Source organism: Tauraco erythrolophus, chromosome 15 (assembly GCF_009769465.1).
Source record: "Tauraco erythrolophus isolate bTauEry1 chromosome 15, bTauEry1.pri, whole genome shotgun sequence".
Taxonomy (NCBI): Eukaryota; Metazoa; Chordata; class Aves; order Musophagiformes; family Musophagidae; genus Tauraco; species Tauraco erythrolophus.
In genome coordinates, this window is record NC_141479.1 from 2,296,242 (window position 1) to 2,318,072 (window position 21,831).

General features: G+C 47.5%; 1 protein-coding gene across 3 annotated transcripts in view; it reads right to left on the reverse strand.

Annotated features, from left to right (window-relative positions):
• WDR59 (WD repeat domain 59) overlaps positions 1-21,831 on the reverse strand; it is a 49,791-nt gene that overhangs the window by 16,665 nt on the left and 11,295 nt on the right. For all 3 annotated transcript variants that reach the window (XM_086620903.1, XM_086620901.1, XM_086620904.1), the window contains exons 6-18: positions 20,076-20,113; positions 18,001-18,089; positions 17,420-17,536; positions 16,401-16,478; positions 15,210-15,366; positions 13,445-13,524; positions 9,979-10,111; positions 6,799-6,923; positions 5,809-5,973; positions 4,889-4,984; positions 3,296-3,452; positions 1,944-2,013; positions 1,507-1,660 (exon numbers count right to left, since the gene is read on the reverse strand). In XM_086620903.1, coding sequence (XP_086477029.1) covers positions 1,507-1,660; positions 1,944-2,013; positions 3,296-3,452; positions 4,889-4,984; positions 5,809-5,973; positions 6,799-6,923; positions 9,979-10,111; positions 13,445-13,524; positions 15,210-15,366; positions 16,401-16,478; positions 17,420-17,536; positions 18,001-18,089; positions 20,076-20,113 — 1,459 coding nt within the window. The remainder of the gene's footprint in view (positions 1-1,506; positions 1,661-1,943; positions 2,014-3,295; positions 3,453-4,888; positions 4,985-5,808; positions 5,974-6,798; positions 6,924-9,978; positions 10,112-13,444; positions 13,525-15,209; positions 15,367-16,400; positions 16,479-17,419; positions 17,537-18,000; positions 18,090-20,075; positions 20,114-21,831) is intronic.

The window sequence follows — 21,831 nt, forward strand, 5'->3', positions numbered from 1 at the left end:
GGAGATGCCTTGGCGGGGCAAGGGGAACACAAAATTCTCTGGCTTTCAGCAGACGTGGCTGCACGCATGCTTTCTTCTCGCAATTTTTTATCCAGTGACAAAAATCTTATGGCCGCCAATACAAGGGCTGGGGAGACAGTTCACATGAAATTGCACCAAGCTGCTTCCACATGTTATTTTTAGCCTTGTCTGTCATCTCGGAGAGCTGCGTGTCAGAGATAAGCACGCTGCAGAAGACAGAGGTAGCTCTTTAAATAAATTCTCCTGCACGGATTAGAACAGGCTGTAATTCTTGTACCAGGCAGCACCATTTTCTCTTCTCATCAAAAAGAAGTTTGTGTGGGGGAAAGAAAAAAAAACAGAACAGGGACTCCGAGAGTCTTCTGGGGTCTGTATGGAGACCAAGCTTGCAACAGGGACAGAGGCTCTCCCCACAGCTGGTAGGTGTAATGACTCACTCACATCACGCAAGCAGGGGACAGCCCAGAGGGGTTGGCTGTCATGTCCACGACCTCTGGAAAATTAAGACCTCTTTCAGTGCCCAGGAAGGATGAGAGCTCAAGACTTTGACTTTCTCTCTGCTCCCGGGATAGGAGTTCCCAAGCTCCACTGCAGAGTGCAGACAGCTCTTGGCTTTCCTTGGGGTACCTGGAAGGTCTCCATTGCTGCAGCAGATGTCTACCCTCAACACAGACAGTGGGCAAACTACTCAAATGCCCATATTTTTGCAAGCCACTTCATCCCCTGCTGAAGCACAGAGTTTGTTTATGAGCAAGCTGCATGGCCCATTACTCCCACAGCATCTGCTCCAGGCATGTCAGGCCTTCAGCTGCTTCAGAACTACCCTACAGCCATCCTACAACTACCAACGGGTCTTCATCACTCAGTACATCCCGGAAGGAAAAAAATCCCACTCTCTCCCAAAGCCTTGCTTGTGAACAGCAACGACAGCAAGACCTATGCCTAAACCAGAAGCACGTGGATTAGAAGATATTTGGAGAATCATGTAGGAATGATTTTTTGTTTAAAACAGTCCACAGGGACACATATCCCTGGAAGAGACATCTGCAATAGAAATAACCCAAATATAACCCATAATCCAGGAGAGGTTGTCAGTAAGCTGCAGAGAGCCACAACCCTTCACAGTTACATATATGAGGGAGAGTCAAGAAAAGCAGAGCTCCCTAAATGTACTTATCGGGAGGCTACAGCTTCTTAAGTGTGAGATTTTAACCCTATGTAATGCAAAGGGAGACAGTGTAATGCACTGAAGGAAGCTGTGATGGTCAATGGAGAGAGATATCAAAATAAGCAGGTCAAATGCTAGAGAGGATCAGTAAAGGAGGAGATAAATCCCTTTGACATTTTTACAGAGCTGCCTGTAAAAGGATGCCTTCCTGAGAGGAATACGAAGCTTCCGTTACTAGCAATGCTCACAGCCATACAAAAGGAATGCAGATCATAAAAGCTGAAGTGTTAGGAAAGGCTTTTTGGTCTGGTACTTACCCTCTCTTTGTAGTAGAAGGAGCTGATGGAGACCTGCTCCTTCTCGCTGCGTGTCGGACTCCCGCTGTACAAACGCAGGTTGCCCGGAGTCTCTGTGCGGATCTTCATCGGAGTAATGAGGCCACTATGGTACGCTGATAAAGCCGACAGGGACCTAGAAACAAGAGGATACACTTTCAGGAGGTCTCACCCACCAAACTGCCCTGGAGGCTCACACCGACATCTCCACTAACCCAAGGTACCAGCAATGTTCCAGGTGTTTTGGAAAGAGTCTCTGCTGAGGGCCAGTGATACAAGAGGACCAGGCTCTCTGTGTCGAGGGCACAGCTAACACTAGAGGTCAGTAGCTCCAGCGCAGGATCTGATATTCTCCTGATATTCTCCTGCTTTCCTGCCCGTGACAGTGGCACACCTCAAATGTGATGCAGAGCACTCACCTGGGTGTGGGCTCCGTCGGGGACACTGCACGGTGCATGGTCATGGGTCTCGTGAAATACACCAGGTACCCTGGAAAGACAGGACATGGCATAAAGATCACGCAACGAGGAGTAGATTACCCAGGGGTGGTTTACACAGGGAAACTTGGTCGTTTAAGGTATGGGAGTTGAGGGGCTGGGTGCCTATACACTACCCTGAGCACTTTTAAAGTACAAGTAGACAACCCCATTTTCTCAACCCAAATCCACTCCCTGCAAACCCAATGAAGAGCACGTTTCGGTGAGATGATTGTCTTAAAAGCACCATCTCAAGTGGCTTACAGATGTTAGAGAAGAGACTGTAAAAGAAAATGAGCAAATACGTGCTCATGTTTTAACTCTTCACCAGAACTTGTCAAGCCTGGTACTCCAGAGGCAAGTGAGGTGACATTTGGCTACGCAGAGAAATCACTGCAGCTTGTACGACTCTCCTCTTCAAAAGGATAACCCCAGCCATCTGAAGCCAACTCCAAAGCACTCTCTCACAAGCCTTACCCCATTTGTTAGCATCTGAAGTGTCTTCAGCCACCCACTCTTGCAAGTTTCAGGACTTAACAGGTTTCACTGAACCCATTCCATGCAATACTACTGTTTCACTTTTGCTGGGAATTCAGTGAGGAATCGAGCAGCTTTCAAAACATGCTCTAACTGGGATGCGGTCAGGTCCAGAGGAGGCATCCTTGCATCTGAAAGAGCTCAGTGAAACTTAACAGCTCTTACTCAGAACTTAAACTGTTTTTAAGGGTGATCTTTGCACTCTATGTTCTCGTGGAAACCTGGATGTGATTGTACCCCATCTACCATTTAGAGGAATTTTCCCAGTGACCTTGGGAAAGCTATTTTGGACAACAGAAAGGGTATAGAATGAGAAAGAATGGTTAGTAACAAGAATATAGATTTGGCAAGGGGCAAGTTCAACCCCAATTCACAGGAATTTTGTGAAGACTGAGCACCAGAATATGTCCAGCAATTTGATGCTGGTAGGAGAGAACTAGGAAGGAAACCAGCTATTCCCAGTCCTCTGTAAAAGAGAGGTCTGTCAATGCCTCTGGCATGCTTCAAGCCAAAGGCCATCTCTTCAACTAGCCCTGGATTTCCAATCCTAAAATCCCACATGCAACACCAACAGCAAACAGTTGCTAACTAGTCTCGTTATCTATAAATTTATCACAACGTCACTACTTTAACACCATTTCCTACTCATTGCATGGCAGTGACCAAAGCCTCGTCTCATCAAGAGGCAAGTGCTCCCCACGACTCTGAAAGGACCATTCCCCGGGTAGCTGTTGTAACGTATCAGCGATGGGGCTAACCTGCGCCACAGAACCTGGCTCCAGAGGTCCGTGGAAATGGGATGTTAGAGTCCTGGTAGGAGCCATAGGCATTGGAGACCCGAGCGAACGTGGGCAAGGGGGGTGTTACGGAGTTTGACAAAGCGTAGGGATTGCTGGACGTGCTGTCCTCTTGGTTCTGAAACAGAAGTTACCCGAAGTCACACTCCTGCTGCCACAGGAAGGAAACTCAGCTGGAGCACTGGACATGGCAGCGCCAAGCAGCCTCACAGAAGGTGCCCGTCCTTTCAGCCAGAGCAGATCAAGCACAGAGCACAGTTATTGCTCTGGCTGCAAAGGCACTTGCAAGCACGTTCACCTTGGAGGAAAGGGCTTCTCTGGCTGCTTGTCCAGAGATTTCTCTCCCACCACAGCTGTGCTGAAACGCAGATCTTAATTTGGGGTGAAACAGTGGGAAACTATAAGGAAAATCTGACCTTCAGACTCTGGATATGACTCTCAAGACAGGGAGCTGAGCTAAACCTGATACCTCAGCGACGCAAGTGAGACAAAGTGTCCTTAAATAGGAATACCATACAACCAGGGAGGGGGGTCAAACGCAGGTTGGAAGTCTTGAAGTGAGGAAGGCACATGGTGAAATACCAGGGGACCTCAGGCTTATCTGTAAGAATTTTGGCAGGAATCTGCATTTATTTGGATAAAGGGTACTATAGCTTAGGTCCAAAGGAACTCTTCAAAGGCAGTGGCGCCTGGCTTGAGTCATCAGATTTCCATACAATGGAGAAAGCTCCCACTCTTTCAACATTACTGCTGAAACCAAACAGAATCAAGCCTTTCCATGTGAAAAAAAAAAAAAAAAAGCCCTTTATTTGTGATGAATAAACAAAACTTCTCAGAAAAGAAACCTGAGGAGACTCTCCAATCTTTTCCTGAATCCTAACGACACCCACTCCGGTACGCTTCACCCACACACAGACCCAATACCTGACACCGGGATGCTGAGTAGGTATCACAGATCTCTCAGCTAAGGGCAGAGTGTGACTTGGATTTATCTGCAGTATCATCCCTACAAAACCTCAACACAAGGCTTTAGGAAAAAAACAGACTTTCACAGCTTTTTTTATTTTAAGGAAAGAAAAGGAAGGCCCTAGAATAGTACTAGCAGGATCTTGGACCAGAACTGAGGAGGTAAAGACATCTGCCACTGCCTTTCAGACAAGAATGAATCCATCAGCTCCCTGAGGCCTCTTATCTTCTCTCACAGATGATAACCATGCCCTGGCACTCAGTGAGACATACTCTGAGCTGGGAAGCTACCATGCACCACTAAGACGCTCCAAGCCCCAGCTATTCCGGCTAACCTGAATATCAGTGAGCATGCAGAGTTCCCTGAAGCAGCAAACCTTCAGGGCCTGATTTTCGGAAACAAACCACATCTAATCATCTGCTCGGTTTTCTTCAACATTAACCAAAAGTGCTCAAACAAATGTAACGGCCACTCACAGGGGTCTATTTACACGTCTAATGAGGCCGGACTCTCACTGCAGAGTCAGAAGTATGGGACGTGGGAGAAGACAACAAACTAGGGCAGAGAGCCCATACAGTTCTCCATACCACAACGGACTCCAGCCAGGAGACCAGCTGACGCAGGCAGGGCTCCAGGCAGCTCTGGTTCCGCTTCACTTTCTGCAGAGAAGTGTCTTTCAATATCTGGAATATATACAAGATGCAGCTTGAATCACGGTTATATCCACACCTTCCCCATATCCTTTTTTCCTGCCTGCAGAGCAGCTAAGAAGTCAGGATCCAGAGAGGCCAAAGACATCCCATAAACATCCACCAGAGCCACACTGACCCACTGGTGTGCTGTCTGCTTTGAGGAATGGCTGCGAGCTTTGGTCACAGAACTGAGGCTTCACCTGGATTCAGCACGCTCTGAGCCAGGATTTGGGCTTTTATACTTTTTTATTAGCAAATCAAATCAGTTTTGGGTTTGTTTTTTTTTTCAGGAAGGAACCCAAACGGATCCATCTACTTGCTGCTGGAGAAGAGATTTTATCAGCAGTAAGACCTCCTGGACTGGATGATCAAACACCTAGTCTGGAATTAGCAGGGCCTGTGTAAAAAGTCCCCTCATTTTTAAAACGGTTTGTGGAGGTGAGCAGGAAGTTACATCCCAGCTCAGAACTGTTATCTTTCTGCAGCTGGATCCTTAGGTGGTCATTTTGTCTATTATGGGGTGGGGGCAACTGCGTGAGGAGAAGGATGTCAGGGATCCTCAGGCAATACACATCACACAGGAACACAGCAGCAACGAAGAATAAATGTTTAAAAAGTACCAGTGGAGAAAGGCAAATACTGAGCTGCAAGGTCACCAAAAACCTCACCCTAGGAGCTCCATAATGTACCAGTTCAAACATCGGTCTCAGGTATGTCTCCAGCAAAGTCAGATATTTTATTGTGTCAGTAATCTAGACAGCGAGTGTCCAGCGTTTTTATATTTATTATAAAGACAGCGTACGCTCCTCACACACCTTCAGCAGCTTTGCCTTCATGGAAGCAGTGATCGAAGTCGGATTGATGAACTGGAAGGATGGTGCAGCGTTATTGGGATACTGGACAGGGAACATCACCAGCATCCTGACTCTGTGGTTGCCGCAGTGCACTGACACCGTACAGCTACGACTCACCGCATCCATCTGCGAGGAAAAGCAATTGCTCTGTAGTTAGATCTCCAAGGGCCTTTAAACCTAGAGTGGCTTAAATTCACGCTGAGGGACTGATTCCTCTGCACACCCGTCAGACAAAGTCATGCTGTTCTCAAGGGCAGTGAACACAGGGACAGCAAAAAACCCCAGGCACATGAGGACACACCAGGCTCACACCAGCACATTGCTAGTCCAGCACCTGGAAACCACAGCCAGCCCAGTGCAACAGTAACAGGCACCATCTGAGATCATATATCACTGTCTCAGAAAACGACATCGGGATCATGTCATGAGCTGTGAAACCATAGGGGTGGGGAAAGGAGACAGGCAGCTGCCTCGAGCCTCCCATCTCAGCACGGTGCTGTGCCTCCAGCCAGCTTCCATGCACAGAGGAGGGTTTGGCACGCAAGGGAGATGACAAAAATGAGGGACACACGGCAGGATACGGAGTGCTCAGCACATCAGGTTCAGAAACAGTTGAAATGAGATCAGCTGCATGTAGGGGAACAAGTCACTTTCCACTTTGCAATCTAGGCAGAGAGGAAAACACTGTCCAGCCTTCTCGGGACCAGTGCCAGCGTACTTACTTGTGCTGAAGCACTTCTCTCATTCCCAGTGTCTGGGATTATCCCCTTTCCTACTACCCCTGAGCAAGAGGATCTCTAGAGCTCGAAATGAACCTTGTTTAGAGACAGCAGTCACTGCAGCAAAGAAGGTTCCCCTCTAAAGGCTCTGGTGAACCAGCCTGCCCACATCCCCTTCTAACAAAAGCAAAAGGAAAAAAAAGTTCCCTTCCAGCAAAAGGAAACTCTCTACCTCTACGTTGACATTTCGGATCTGCACGTTGATCAGTGAAAACTCCTGCTGCAGTGTTTGCGGCAGCCCCAGTTGGTCTGTTTTCTTTCCCACCAGGGGGTCACTCAGGAAATCTTCTTTTAAGGCTGACAGGAAAGATAGAGAGCAGGTTGAGACAAGCTGTAATACAGACAGACTTTTGGCACGCGGTGCCAGGAGGCAGCCAAGACAGCAGGCTTTCCTCTGCTCTTCTGACATTCGAAGGTATGAGTTTTACCTGGCAAAGACCTGCAAGCTGGAGGGTCTCAGCTGTTGTTTAGAGACAGGCTTCTGAGACTTGTTCTTCAAAAAAACCCAAACCTGTCTGCACATAGGTTTCCCAGGAAGGTTACAGAAGCTGCCTGTACTCTTCTACAGCTCTAAATGGTCTGCCTTTACTCATTTGAGACTCCTTCTCCTCCCTACACAGTACTGCCAGAGTCACAAACAGCTGAACTGCAGCCTCTAGGTTCAGCCCTGCTGCCAAGGCAGTCTCCAGCAGGAGCTCTGGTCTTTGGGACTCACTCCCCATCACTTTCGGCTTTCAGGGAACGCTTCCAAAGCATAATAAGGCTTTGGGAGAGAGAAGAGGGCACTTCTGGCCCTAGTAGAGGCTTAATTCATTTGTAGCGGCCATTTGCATTTCATGTTGCAAAGCACTCTAGTGCTGGAACAGTCTTTAAAGACTCATCTACATGCTGGGTCTAGCTGTCCAGTTCCAACGGTTTTCAGGAGGACAATAACCCCTGAGGGCCAGAATACATTTAAAGGGCTAGGCAAGTGCCACGGGACACAAGGAATTACGGTTAAGATCGTAAACTTGACTGAGTTTCCAAAGAATTAGCCTCTGCCTGTGGTCATGCCTGGCTTTTGCCTCGTACCTTGCTACGTACCCCCATTAGGGCAGGGGCAGCTCCTTCTGAAGGGGGTTTCGCTGCAGCACCACTTCCTAGAAAGTCCAAATGTATTTTTTGGTGATGGTTCCAAGGACACAAGGGAAGCCTGTCTTCAGCTGTCATTCTCACACTTGCAATATCATATTGCACAGACTACTCCTAGCAAAAAAATAAACTGAAAGAAATGCAAAAAGCTGTCTTTTTACAAGTGTTTGCCTAAAAGTTACTGACTTTGCTGCTGGGACAAATAGATCTGGTTTTACTAGTGCCCAGCAGGTTGCTGAATTTGGATAGGTAGGACGCTTCGCTACTCCTTCCTATTTGTGATTTTATTGTAGTGCTTAGATATACTTCACGAAAGGGAGCTGAAAAAGGGATTAAAGGAAGATCAGTGGCTCTCAGGGAAGATAATTATTTCTAGCTTACTGAAAAGCCATCTCTGAGGTTCCCAGTTTGGGCAGTATCCTCCCTTTGTCTTCTCTTCCCATTCCCTTCCAATTAGTTTCTAATCCCCAAAAGCCCACATATTTATTTAGGTTCCTAAAGATCCTTTATGCACAGCAGCCAGTGAGGAGAGCAGTATGCTGAAGACACAGTTGGTGGGCTTTCTGATTTATCTGCAGAATGCTGTCCTCCTCGAAGATCCTGTGAAGTGCTTTACTAATATAACACAGAGACTTTGCAGCTGAAAAGCAGCCACCTCCAGGGTGAAACATCAACAGTCCACAACAGCTTTTAGGCTAGAAAGAACTGAAATTCCTACCTAGGGATTTGCTTGTGCATTGATCCTGCAGCCACAGTATTTGCAGTAAAATCTGCCCTGCTACAGAAAAGCCATTTTCATTCCCTTTGGCCATAAGGGAAAACTTAACAGTCTGAACCAAAGCCAGACCCACACAGAAACCACGAGACATATGGACGTGACCTCAGCAGGGACAATGAAAGAGTTAACTCTCTCCTGTGGAAAAAAAAAAGAGGTCAGGCAGCCAGAATGAATACTGGGGCTCCCAGCTGGATGGAGAGAGGCTGTGCTTCCCTGCATAGTACTGCTCACCGTGAGCACAGATAACCAGGGCTTTTTCTACCATAGTTTAAAACCCTCATGTAGACAGAGGTGCTGACAAATTTTAGAAACTTGTTCTGCTGCCACACAGGACAGGCAGCAGAGAAGAACTTCACTGGGATTTGCTGGGCAGGAAACTTTCAGTTAGGAAGAGAGATGCCTTCCCTATGGGACCTCACAGCTGCCTCCTTTATTCCAAGGACAGATATTAGACCACTTCCTACCCTTCTCTCCAGTTTGCTGGCAAGTCAAAGGGAGAATCAAACTCTTCCCAGTAAGCCTCTCACACATGGAGATCCATTGTAGCATCCTGCTACGCGACAGAAAGGAACTGCAAATTTAAACCCAAGCTGACACAAAGGCATGGGAGCACCCATTTCTTCTCCCTCAGTATTAGACATCAAAATCTCTTTGGATTGCTTTTTCACAGGCACATCATCACCATGGGTCTCAGGTGCTGCCATCTCTTCTATTCTAGTACCGACACTACAAACACTAACACCCTGAATGTTTAACCTGGCCAGAGCCTTAACCACACAAACCCTCCTTTGCATTCCTTCCTGTACGCCTTCTCTTCCATAAAGCCAAACCAACACTTTCTGGTAAAGCTTCTGACCCATTCCCAACCACCCACCTGGTACTCAGAAGTCAGAGATGCCATCCCTCCCCCTCTGCTCTGCCAGCCTTCAGCCACCTCTCATCAACACATGGACATGTGAACTCTCTCCATACTACTTCTGGTGGACAGGAGAAGACACCAGCAAGCGCCTCCATGTTAGACAAGCCCACAGAGTGACCCCAGCAGGAGTGTTTAAGTACCAAGTGTGATGTAAGCAGTTTGTGTCAGACTGCCTTATCCACGCGCTCCCCAATTCTGTGGGCACATCTCTCAGCTTAAACTGAACTACCTTCTTAAGAGCCAGAACTGACTTTCCAATTACCTTATTTTTGGTAGGAAGCCACAACTATGACCCAAAAACATTGCAATTAAATGCTACAAGTGACAAGGAAGAGCTCCGTTTTACAGTTAGAATGACATCAGTGTGTTAGGATGGTCCTACCAAGTTTCTTCTACTCTAAGAAACCCTAGTGTTGGGGAATCCATTTAATCTTCAAAATGGCACTGTTACTTTCTTACACTGAGATGCATCATCTTCCCAATACAACGAGAGTTGAAGTTCCACAATGCATCACTTGTCTCACCTTCCTCATCTCCATGCCCAGAGTTATGCTGGGGCTCAGAGTCCTGGGGGTGAAGGGTCTTGTCAGGCTCTGGCAGATGAGAAATCCCATCGATGAGGTCCTCGACTCCATCCAAGATATCATTAGCACAGAGCTGAAAAGAACAAACATACTCACGTGACGCAAAACAGAAACCAAAAGCAGAACGAGCCACCACTGAACAACTTGTTTCTCCAGGGAGCTGGACTTCCAAGGTAGGCTTGACCACACAACAGTCATGACTAAGACCTCAGCATTGTTTCTGCGACAAAGACAGGTGATCTTCCACTTTCCAGCATCCTCAGCTCTGTCACCTCAGCCAGCCTGGCCAAATCCGCTGCTCACTTACAAAGCCACTTAATTGAGATGGCTAGTCTAATAACAGAGGTTTTCCTTTAATCAAAAGTAAAGCTGATACGACTTTAATTCCTTGAATTAATTTGTCAAAACCAGTTTCATTTTTCAGATCAGACATAACAGCAGCACACTTTCCGCTTTTGCTATTTACACCCCAGTAGGATCTAGAGAACCAGGTACATACTAGGGGACCTAGTGTTCCAGATCCAGTATCAAAAAGAGACCATGAAAACTTGTATTTTAAGTCCAGCACAAGAAAACACAGTAAGATGATGAGAAGAATCACGGGGAGGAGAAAGGATGCAAACGTAGCAAATTATGGCATTGGTCAGCAGTAACATGCCATCATATGTATAGTTTGATCCCAAGCACAAACTGGGTGGAGAATGGATTGAGAGCAGCCCTGAGGAAAAGGACTTGGGAGTGCTGCTGGATGAAAAGCTCAACATGAGCCGGCAATGTGTGCTGGCAGCCCAGAAAGCCAACCGTGTCCTGGGCTGCATCCAAAGCAGCATGGGCAGCAGGTTGAGGGAGGGAATTCTGCCCCTCTGCTCTGCTCTCAGACCCCACCTGGAATACTGCGTTCAGCTCTGGAGTCCCCAACACAAGAAAGACATGGAGCTGCTGAAGCGGGTCCAGAGGAGGGCCACGAAGATGATTCAAGGGCTGGAGCACCTCTGCTATGAAGACAGGCTGAGAGAGTTGGGGCTGTTCAGCTTGGAGAAGAGAAGGCTCTGGGGTGATCTTATTGCAGCCTGCCAGTACTTAAAGGGGCTACAGGAAAGCTGGAGAGGGGCTTTTTACAAGGGCATAGAGTGACAGGACAAGGGGCGATGGTTTTAAACTGAAAGAGGGCAGATTTAGATTAGATAGAAGGAAGAAATTTTTCCCTCTGAGGGTGGTGAGGCGCTGGCACAGGTTGCCCAGAGAAGTTGTGGATGCCCCATCCCTGGAAGTGTTCAAGGCCAGGTTGGATGAGGCTTTGGGCAACCTGGTGTAGAGGAGGGTGTCCCTGCCCATGGCAGGGGGGTTGGAACTAGATGATCTTTGAGGTCCCTTCCAACCCAAACCATTCTATGATTCTATGTTCCAGACAAAGTCAAGAGACTGGGATACAACAAAGGAAAAGTAAAGGCTCTGACACAGACGAACAAGGGCAACTAAACTGGTCAAGGGGCTGGAAAATAAAACTTATGAGGAGCGGCTGAGGGAGTTGGGGCTGTTTAGCCTGGAGAAGAGGAGGCTGAGGGGAGACCTGATTACAGCCTACAAATACTTGAGAAAAGATGGTGGGGAGGTGGGGGAAGGGCTGTTTACATTAGTGTTGGGTGATAGAACAAGAGGAAATGGGTATAAGCTTAGTCAGGGGAGATTCAGGTTGGATGTTAGGAAGTATTTCTTCTCTGAAAGGGTTGTCAGCCACTGGAATAGGCTGCCCAGGGAGGTGGTTGAGTCCCCATCCCTGGATGTGTTTAAGAATAGGGTGGATGATCTACTTAGCGATATGGTTTAATGGGGATTAGGGATGGTTGGACTCGATGATCTCTAAGGTCTTTTCCAACCTAGAAATCTATGAATTGGTTTAAAGACAGGAAAGAAATAGAATATTCACAAATATATCAAGTAGGAGCGAAGGGTCATTTTTCACAGAGAAGGTTTGTTACAGATCTGCAGGACTCCTGCAGGATCTGTGCTAGGAACACGTGCTTCTCAACACGTTCATTAAAAACCTGGAACAGGAGATGAATAGCAACATGATCAGGTTTGCTGACACCACCAAGTTACTCAGGGTAGTAAGAAGAGAGGCTGACTGCTAACAGTCACAGAAGGACCTTACAGGAGTAACTGCATTAAAATGAAAGATGAACTTCAGTCCAGATAAATATGAAGCAATGCATATAGGGGGAAAAAAGGCAAGTTCAAGCTGACGGAGGGAACGAGACGTAGAGACCAGACTAAGCTGGTGTTTTCATGGAATTATGCCCAGCATTTAAAAAAAAAACAAAACAAGTACTGGGAATTCTTTGGCAAGAACAAAGTTCAGAACCTCATCCCAGAAAGTATACAGTAGAACTGAAGAAGGGTCATGAAAGGCAAAAGGACAATCAAAGTTCTCGTACAAGGGATGAAGTAAATCAAGACCTTTTGACTTGAAAAAGGAGGCAGCTAAGGAGAGATATGATGGAGGTCTACAGAATCATGAGTAGCACAGACAAGACAGCTGCTCATTTCATCTTTGATGTAATGAAACTAGCAGGTTGCAAAATAAATGAGCTGGTTTTCCATACGACATGCAGAAAAGCCACAAAACTCTTTGTTCACAGGATGTTTAAGATGACAAAAATTTACACAGTCCAAGAAAAGACAGAACATGTCTATGGAAGTGAAACTCATTAAGTTCCATCAAATACAAAGACATCAGACTCAATGAGCCTCTAAGCTGCAAACTGCAGGAGGCTGGGAGGGCATCTGAGAGAAACATCACTCCGTACTTGCCTTGTTCTTATCCTCTTCCAAGACATCCACAGCTGAAGATGAGACAGGAGAATACAGGCCATCGTGGCCATATGAAACCCCTGGTCTGACCCAGCACAGTTGTTCTAGTCATTGCATCAGCAATTTGCAACTGCTGCCAGACAGCAGAACAGCACGACTCCCACTGCCTGCACCAGGCTACGAGGAAATGAAGCAAAGGGAGGAAGGCGAGGGCACAATCCCTACATTTACCCAATACCTAGAATGCCAAGAAAGAGTCATACAGTCTTGCAGCCATGAAGGTGGCATCTTCAGAGGCAATACAAGCAGTAACTTATCTCCACCTTCCCCAAACAACTTCTACGCTTACTGTTACACAACAAAGTGCCCTTGCACTTCCACAGAAGCTTTTGAGGCACAGACACAGAGAGGACTCATCACAAGTTTCCTTGGGGATGTTTCTGGGCTGGAACCAAAGAGGAAAGTAAAGTGGCAGCTGGCTGCTGTGTCTGCAGCTCTAGGACACCAGAGGAATGACTGGGAGTGCAAAGGAAAGGGAGGTGAATCCAGCCTGAAAGAAAACTCTCACAGTTCAAGAGCAAAAGCGTTGACCTACCCTCTGCAGCTGAGAGTCAATCCGCCACATCCGCAGGGTCTGATCACGGGACCATGTAACCAGCTGGTAGTCTTTAGAACCTAAAAAGGACAGAAACAACTTATAGATGCTGCAGAAAACAGAGAAGATCTCAGCCCTGCATTTAGTGTAACCAGACTGAAGCAAGCCAGCAGGGAGCTCCAATGGACAAGGTACTAAACCGAAAGGCAAAATGAGTCCTATTCCTGTTTGAACCGATCCAGGTGCACCAGCCTTTAAGCCTGCCCGCACCACGGTTACCACACCTCTCCACGGAGAATAATTTACAAGCAAAAAGCACAAAGTAAGTATCATGAATGTGATTTGAGTTTCCCAACTAGGAACGAACAAGCTCTACTACGGCACGTATTCAAGCAGAAGAAACCATATAGTTCAAAAATGGATTTATCTTCTACGACAATTGTAAATTAAAAATATCTTTTAGTTCATCGCACCATTTCAAGATGCAGATGTTTTAAAACATTCCTAAGCTAAAAGAAGCTGGTTGTACCCTCCCCTCTTTTCCCTCTGAGACTTGGGTGATGCCAAGACAAGTTCAGGTTGTATGAAATACATCTAGCCACATACTATCTGTCAACTGATAAAGGTAGGCAGACTCACTTATGTCCATGTTTAGGCCTGGTGATACAGTTTAAGTTCCCCTTGTCAAACAGCTGCTGCGTTTAGGAATTTGCTGCTGCACAGCTGCTTCCTACACCCCTCCGTGGAGGCACAGTGGCTGTCTAAATACAGCACAGCAGACTATGCAAGGAGATTTGTGCTACCTTGGTTGTCTCTGCATTGAAGCAGACTTCGATAGCTTCTATGATTGATTTATGTTGCTTGAGACAAGCATGACTTCCAGCCTGGGATATGTATCTGTTAACTCAGCTGAGACAGCACAACTGTGGTTCAAGCCTGCTTGGATGTTCCTACACAAGCTGTCTTAGATTGTGCCTCCAGATCCTAACACGGTTCTGTATCGTTCTCCTCTTTTTGAAAGAGGAAAAGCAAATTATAGAGAAGGCGGCGACTCAACTGTTAATTGCCCCAGCAGTTGGTGTCAGAGGGTTGGACCAGAACTTTTACAAGGCACTGTAAAGCCGTGTGACAGCACAAGTGACACCAAAGCCGGACGTGCTTGTTCTGTTGATGGCAGCTGAGGTGCTGGAAACAAAGCTGTGCTCTGTGTGGTTATCCAACCTCTAATGTGGAATCTCCTATATTTAGCTGCCACTCTGGACAATTTAGTCAGGATTGAACTCTAACAGCAGCCTTTCTATCTCCCCCTCTCCCTCCCCTGCCTTTGCCAGCACACAGATAAGGTGGGTTCACTGGTTCTGTGGTCTGGGATATGCTGGAGGCTGCTGATCCAGGCAGAGGTGTGAGGAGTTAACTGGTTAGCCTGCAGCTCTGAGCAGGGGGAGGGTGCCTGCACTCATGCGCCCATCTCATAGTTTGTACAATTTATTCTGAAAGATGCATTTAAAAATAGACTCACAGGACAGTGGAAGCAATTAGAGTCACCACTGACCCTCCCAGCATTTGATGGGTTTGCTTCGTTGGCATGGAAACAACAGGGCAATGCTTCTGTGGGCACTGCCATAAAACAAGTATAAAACAGGTGTAGCTTGAGGGCAGCAGGCAGGAAAGTGGGTAGGAACTACTCCAAGGAAAGGCAAGAGTCAAACAGCAATAGCATAAGCATTGCAGCCAGGAGCCAGAGCACATCCAGCCCTGAACTCACCTTCTTTCTGCTTCCTCCACTGAAACTCCAGCACCACATCATCGTGTCCCACAAAAGTGTGGACAGGCGTGTTCAAGTCAAAGACATTCCACAGAAGGAGACTGTTCTCCCGACGGAGCTGGGGGACCATCACTGTCACCAGTCCATTGCTGAAAGGCTTGAGAGAGAAACACCCTTCCAGTTAGCCTTGAGGAGTTATGCTCCCATGCTGCTGTTACACTCTAATTTTTCCCTTTTCCTACCAAGGATGTATGGGTTTTAGAGGAGCTCAGCACAAAACAGAACCAGGCCTAAAACTGGGAGGGAGGTCCAAGGCAATTGCTGTGCAAAAACAGTGTCTTACAAGGGAAAAGACGTAGTATACTTTGAGATATTCAATGCAGCTCACTTAAGATTAATTATTTCTTTTGCTGCTTCTTCACTTTCCAGCTGTGAGGCTGGAGGGATTTCACCCTTGACTTTTACCATGGGATCTTTACTGCAATTTGTCTAGGGCTGTAAGAACTGCTACCTGGGGACTGAGCCCTACGCAGCTGCTCAGGGTCACGATGCTCAGAGGAACATCAGAACCCAGTCCTACGCCTCCCACCGAGGGGACAGGGAAGGGGGATCAAAGATTCAAGGCACAGCTCTGGCTTCAGGCCACATTCAGATGTCTGGGGAAAGAGAACGGCTACGACTGATGTTAAGAGCCTTGGCTTCATGTAGCTGGGTGCTTGCTCTATAAAAGGCAACAGTTGTTGGATTTGATACGCTGTCAGAGCCCACTGTGGCACACTTGGAAACTCTGGGAGTAGAGGCAGCACTCGGAGCGGGCAGGAAATTGCTGCATTGCTCTGTGCAACAGGTGCCAACGCTGGCACTGAGTGGAAAAACAGGACGGCGAGAGCAGCAGCTGCCTTCTGAGCTTCCTGCTCCCAGAGCCACCCACCTGCACCTAGGTTTTTCTCCCCCAGGAGGACTACGCCAAAGACTGGGATCTCACACAGCTAGTCATTCCTTCTCCTGAGTGCCCTCATCGTGGACATTGCTTTTCTGGGACTTTTAACCACCAAGAGGGATTTTTAAAATCAACTTAATCATGTTCAGCAGAAGAAGTGGTGAGAAACCCTTCAGCAGTTCTTTATTTAATCTCTCTTTGTGCATTTGCTCTCACAGCACAAATGGGGCTGGTGGGAGCTCCTCACTCACCGTGTATCTTGCCTTCCAGACAGGAACCTGGCAGGGAAGGATATTGAGGTATTTCCGAGGCTGACGGTAATCCCAGAACTTGAAAAAAACAAAAACAACAACAAAAAGGCAAGCAAAGGCAGGAGTCACCTGGCTATACTTTCAGGCTGCAGTTTTCCATGTGGCTTGCAGACATAACGGAGCGAAAAACATGTCAGGGTGCCCACAGCATCATTAGCAGTCCCATTCATTAACAGCAGAGACGGCCCCAAAGGACAAATATCAAGCCACCAGCATCTGGCAGCATCCCTTAGGCAACGAGTGACTTGGGGTCATATTCACAGTGATCATAGGCTGAGTAATTAGAGCAGGGAGACAGGCAGCCTTCTTGGGCTTTCAGAGCTACAAGGTACCCTGCAGGCTCCCAGCCAATGTGCCAGTCCAAACTGGAGGCAGGCCCACCCTGCTGTTACTGCTAATTTTTGCAATGAAGAATCTAACCTTTTGCTTTGCTAGAACACGCATCAACTGCACTTGCCTCAGAGGTTAGCTAAACGTGAATGAACTCCATTTGGTGGACGTACAAAGCACGCTGTTTCCCCTCAAGTAAAAGGCCCTGCACAGCAATGCTTGCAGGCAGTCTCTTATTGATAACCTGATTCAACACGAGTTTGTGAACCCCAGGGGCTGCAGTATGTCTCCCCCCAAGTTGCTTGAGGATGGCAACACATTTTGGAGAGAAGGCTCTTCTGGCATGTGTGGCCAGCTCCTTTCTAGCAGAGGCAGTTGTCTTCAGCTTCAGTACTGCCCAAAGCACCACAGGTATGTGGCAAATGTACGTGCACCCATCCTGTAATGACTGCTCTGCCACTTCTGTAAACACATCCCTGGCTCAACACACACAGGCTGCCGGGAATCAAATAATAAGGATCCAGATCTTGCCAGTGGCAGGGACTCCCCAAGACTTCAGCAGTAGTAGAAGGGGATCGGCTCCACCATCCTGACATCTCCCAAGCAGAAGTCCCAGAAGCAACACTTACCCTGACAGAGTTGTCCTGGCTGGAGGTGGCCAGTGTATACTCGTTGTCAGGATGCCAATCCAGACCGTGGATTTTAGAAAGATGAGCTGCCAAGTACTCTACTGCAGTGCTGGGTTTCTGCAAGGAGAGACATTTTCCTTCTCAGCACGGGACTCCTGAAATTTGGGCGAGTTTTTTGGCATAAGAAGAGACACTCTAACAAGGGCAGCAGAGGTAGAACACCCTCCTGCTGGGGACAGGCAAATAGCTCAGCAAAAGCAGTTGAAGGAAAGGTCCTGTGAAGGTGTGGCAAATTCCAGTCACCAAGCGCAGCCCTGAACCATACTTTACACTCAGTAAAACAGTTAAGTACTAGGAGATCAAAAGAAAAATGTTAATGAACACAATTTCTGGGGAAGAAAGAGATCTAGATGCTCTCTTCAGGCTTGTGGGTTCCCAAGTCTCTCTACTTTAAATCAACTCCCAAGAGAGATTTTGGGATACAGTAGTACGTTTTTCTCAGTATTTATCTGTGACGAGAAGGATGTCTGTATCAGGTAGGTGGGAATATGCACAGGCTGCTCAAAAAACCTGCAGCTTACCCTTTTGTCCCATATTCGGACATCCCCATCGTGGCTTGTTGCTAAACAGTTGGCATTTTTCTTGTTCCACTTCACCTGGGACGCTCCAGCTGCAGCACAAACAAAGCAGGTCAAACCGAGCAATGAAAAAGTAAATGGCACAGTAAACCCTTGATCCGGGCTTAGAGCTGCTGCTCCTAGCACAGGAAAGGCAGTTCACAGGAAAGATATCCCAGAAGCCAGCATGAAGAATGCCATTAAAATGACTAACTCCTGATTCCCCAGCTTCACCTTTGTGTCCTGAAGATCTCAAAGCCAAGAGTGTTCCAAGTAGATGCTTAAGAGATCTTCGTCGCAATTTCTAACCATGGGTTGTACCTGATTAAAATACTGACGTCCATTAGCTCAGATGGAGCAACTTCCTGCAGACAAGAACTGCAGGTTCATCACCCTCCTCCCAAATCCCTTCTGCTTTCATTCAAGCAGCTTTCAGGTGCTCAAGGATTGATTCATTTGTCTCCCCAACACCGTCTATACTATCCAGTGCTAAACAGGGAACCAGTGTTATTGATCTATTACTAAAATACAGGTGTAGGAGAAGGATACAGTGCAGGAGGATCTCATGTCTGGCCCACTGGGTGAATCAGAAGGCCCAACTGTCAAAATACACCACAGAAGTCAAAGACATCAATGGCATCAAAAAGAAACCAGGTGATGGTCCAGAAATGATTACCATATCACAAGGGACTCAGCCAAGGGTCTAAAATCAGAAGCTGGTTGGTTATTTCTAATGATAAGCAAAATACAGCTTCAGTTGATGTGGATTGTTCAGATATTGCAGGAGAAAAACACGTTCTGTTCATCCTTATTCTGCCAGTCTTCTCAAAACGTTTTAAGCTATCAGAAAGGTGAGGCCCATGAGAAAGCTAAGCAGACCTCAGCCTACTGCTGTTCCTCACCTTCCCCACCCACCTCCTGCTGCATGGTGAGCAGATTCATCCTGACAACCTGGCAAAAAGCGAGTCCAGGGGAAAAAAGGCTGCAAACAGGCTGCCAGTTGATCGATTTGATCCACCCACTGAAGGGCACACAAATGTCTGGACCAGAACGGAAGAGAATCGGGCATGGGAGGAAGGAAGCTTTGTGGGGAGCTGGCTGCTGGGCTGGCTCAGCTGCCCTGTGAAACCTCAAGCCCAGGCACCAGAACCGAATGCTGCTTCTCTCTAATTCAGCAAGGTTTTGGCATAGATGTGATAAGAGGTTCGCTGGCTGGAAGGATGGGGAGGGAGTCACTGCAGATGTGTAGCCTAAGGAGATCTAAGCAGCAGAGCATAAGAGATCTGTGTTACGAGGATTGCTATAGTACTAGGAACATAACTCAGGAAAAGGACGTTTTGCCCGACATCCGTGCTTCGCCCAGTCCCAACACGCAGCCGGCGAGGACTGACACGCAGCACCTGTCAGCAGGCGGTATTACAGGCGACTGGACAGTGCCAACAGCTGTGACAAGCATCTTTCCAGAGCAAGCACAGCCCCAAAAGAGCACCTTCGTGTCACCACTGCAGCTGCCTGCACGTCGGAGGTGCTCCAGGGAAGCAGAGACAGCCCCTTAATGTACCCAGCCTCTCGGTAAGGGTCAGGCTGGCAGTCAGCAACACCACTGCCTGGGGTGGCATTTAGTTTCTCAGCTGATTCAATCAAACATAAAAGGACATGGAGAAATTACAGACAGGCAACGCAGGACAAGCAGTGCAGCAGGGCAGTTAAGCAGGGAAGAAGCTCCTCATGTCTAGAAGGCACAAATGCCGTGTGAGTATATCCAACAATTTTAGGACAGACAGTCCAAGGACCCCACTGCCCTCCATGCCTGGAAACCTCCAAGGGCTCCATATTCCTTCTGAATTCTGCTCCTCTAAAAGGAGCTGTGAACTGGAGCCTCTCAGGCTGCTACGACACAGGACAATCACACGTGGTGGCACTTCTGTACTCTGCCATGTTCAGCCTCGGAACGTGAAGGGTGGGAGGAATAACAGCAGGGGCATACGACACTAAACGTAGGTATTAAACAAGCCCACATCACACACCCCCATACTTACCGACCGCAGAGAGCGAGACCGTAGGCTTCCTGGTGTCCCTGAAACACAACATGGTTAATGTGAGCACCCACAGCACAGCCCAGCAGGTCCCACCTACCCAGTGAGATCCTCGCTATTCCAGGACTAATTTTATTGCTGCCTCTTGGGAGCTAACGTGCCTTCTGCTTACCAAAATACAGCAGGTTAAATGGAATAAAGAGAGAGGTGACCAGCTGAAGGAAAACAGCCATCCTGGCTTGCACCACATACAGCAGCAAGTTTAGGACATAGGATGGAGCTGGAGGGGACTAGAGACATGCAAAGTGTGGCATGTTGCATCCAGGCAGGCAAGGAAACACTGGGCTCACAAAGGGTTGCTGTAGGAAGCAACAAAACATCCTTTTCCAGGAGGATTAAAAGGAATAGACAGAGCTACGGAAAAACTTGACAAAAGCCACTGATGTGTTTGTCAAGCCTCTGCAGACCCTGATTCAAGGCAGATGGAGCAGTGACTTCAGAGCAAGGACTCCACGTCTCGCAATATAACAACAAAATTAGTAGGAAATAAGCCCAGCTGTGTGCAGATTCCACAGACCAAATTCTGCAGTGGTAGAAGCCAGTGTGACACTGTGACAAATCCTAGCAGCCAGAACACAGATCAGGGCAATAATTCGCTCCCTGACCTCGCTCCTCAGGAATTCACCTGCCCTTCCTTCATGAAAAATGCCAGTGGATACAAGGAAAATTGTCTTCAGCTTTTTATGTTTGCAGAAAAGCAGAACATTTCCTGGAATGGACCGCACCTCTCTCTCTAAGAACTTCCACCTAAACAAAAAGTTATTTCGTGTGAAAAATTAAGCGGCGAATTTCCAGCTACCCTTACAGCAGGGCTACCTCCCTAGGGTGCCATTAGCCAAGGCCGCTTCAGCAGGATGTTCGTGTGCTAGAGGCCAGCACCCCCAGGGCTGCACCACCCCAGCAAGCTCAGAGACCTTACTGGCACAAGTGGGAAGCAGGATGAAGAGGCTACTCAGAGACTGTCCAAGCAGGCATTTTTGGACAAGGGATACACGCAGACACAAAATGATGGAAGGGCACAACAGAGTTAAAGCAGGGCTTCTGATAACAACCTTCAGAGAACTCTATTTTTCGCTTGGCACTAAGATAGTATCAGAGGAAAACACAAACAGCAGTTATTGTCTCTCTATGTCTTTTAATTACACATTAATAATATATTGCCATTCTCAAGCACCATTTAACCAAGGATCTAAGTGCTTCACAGGAGCTAAACAAGCCTCAGGGTAGCCTGGTGCAGTGGGGTTATATAATTATCCTCCTATTATAACCGAGCAAGGGAGGCAGAGAGGAACAAAGTGACTTGCCGGGGGTCATAAAGAGTTGCTGTACAGCCAGCAAGAGAACCCAGCAGTCCCCGTGCCAGCTCCTTGCTTCTCAGGTGTAAAATACGGGGCTTTAACATTGGTGGCTTTGGAAATACCCGTTACCCTGAAATTACTCACGATAGAAAGCACCAGGAATCACCGGCAGACACAAAACAGGAAAAGGTTCCTCAATACCACTGCCAAGTCTTCCCACTGAGGGAAAGCCAGCAACAATCACTGAATTTAGTGGAAAATGGCTGCAAGATCATGAAATGGTGCTCGTTCACTCAGCTAAAAAACCCAACACGTTGAGGATCACCCTTGGGTTCCAGCAAAACCTCCTGAGGAAAGATGTGAAATGAGTAACAAGTGGAGCCAGTCAGTATTTTTTCCAA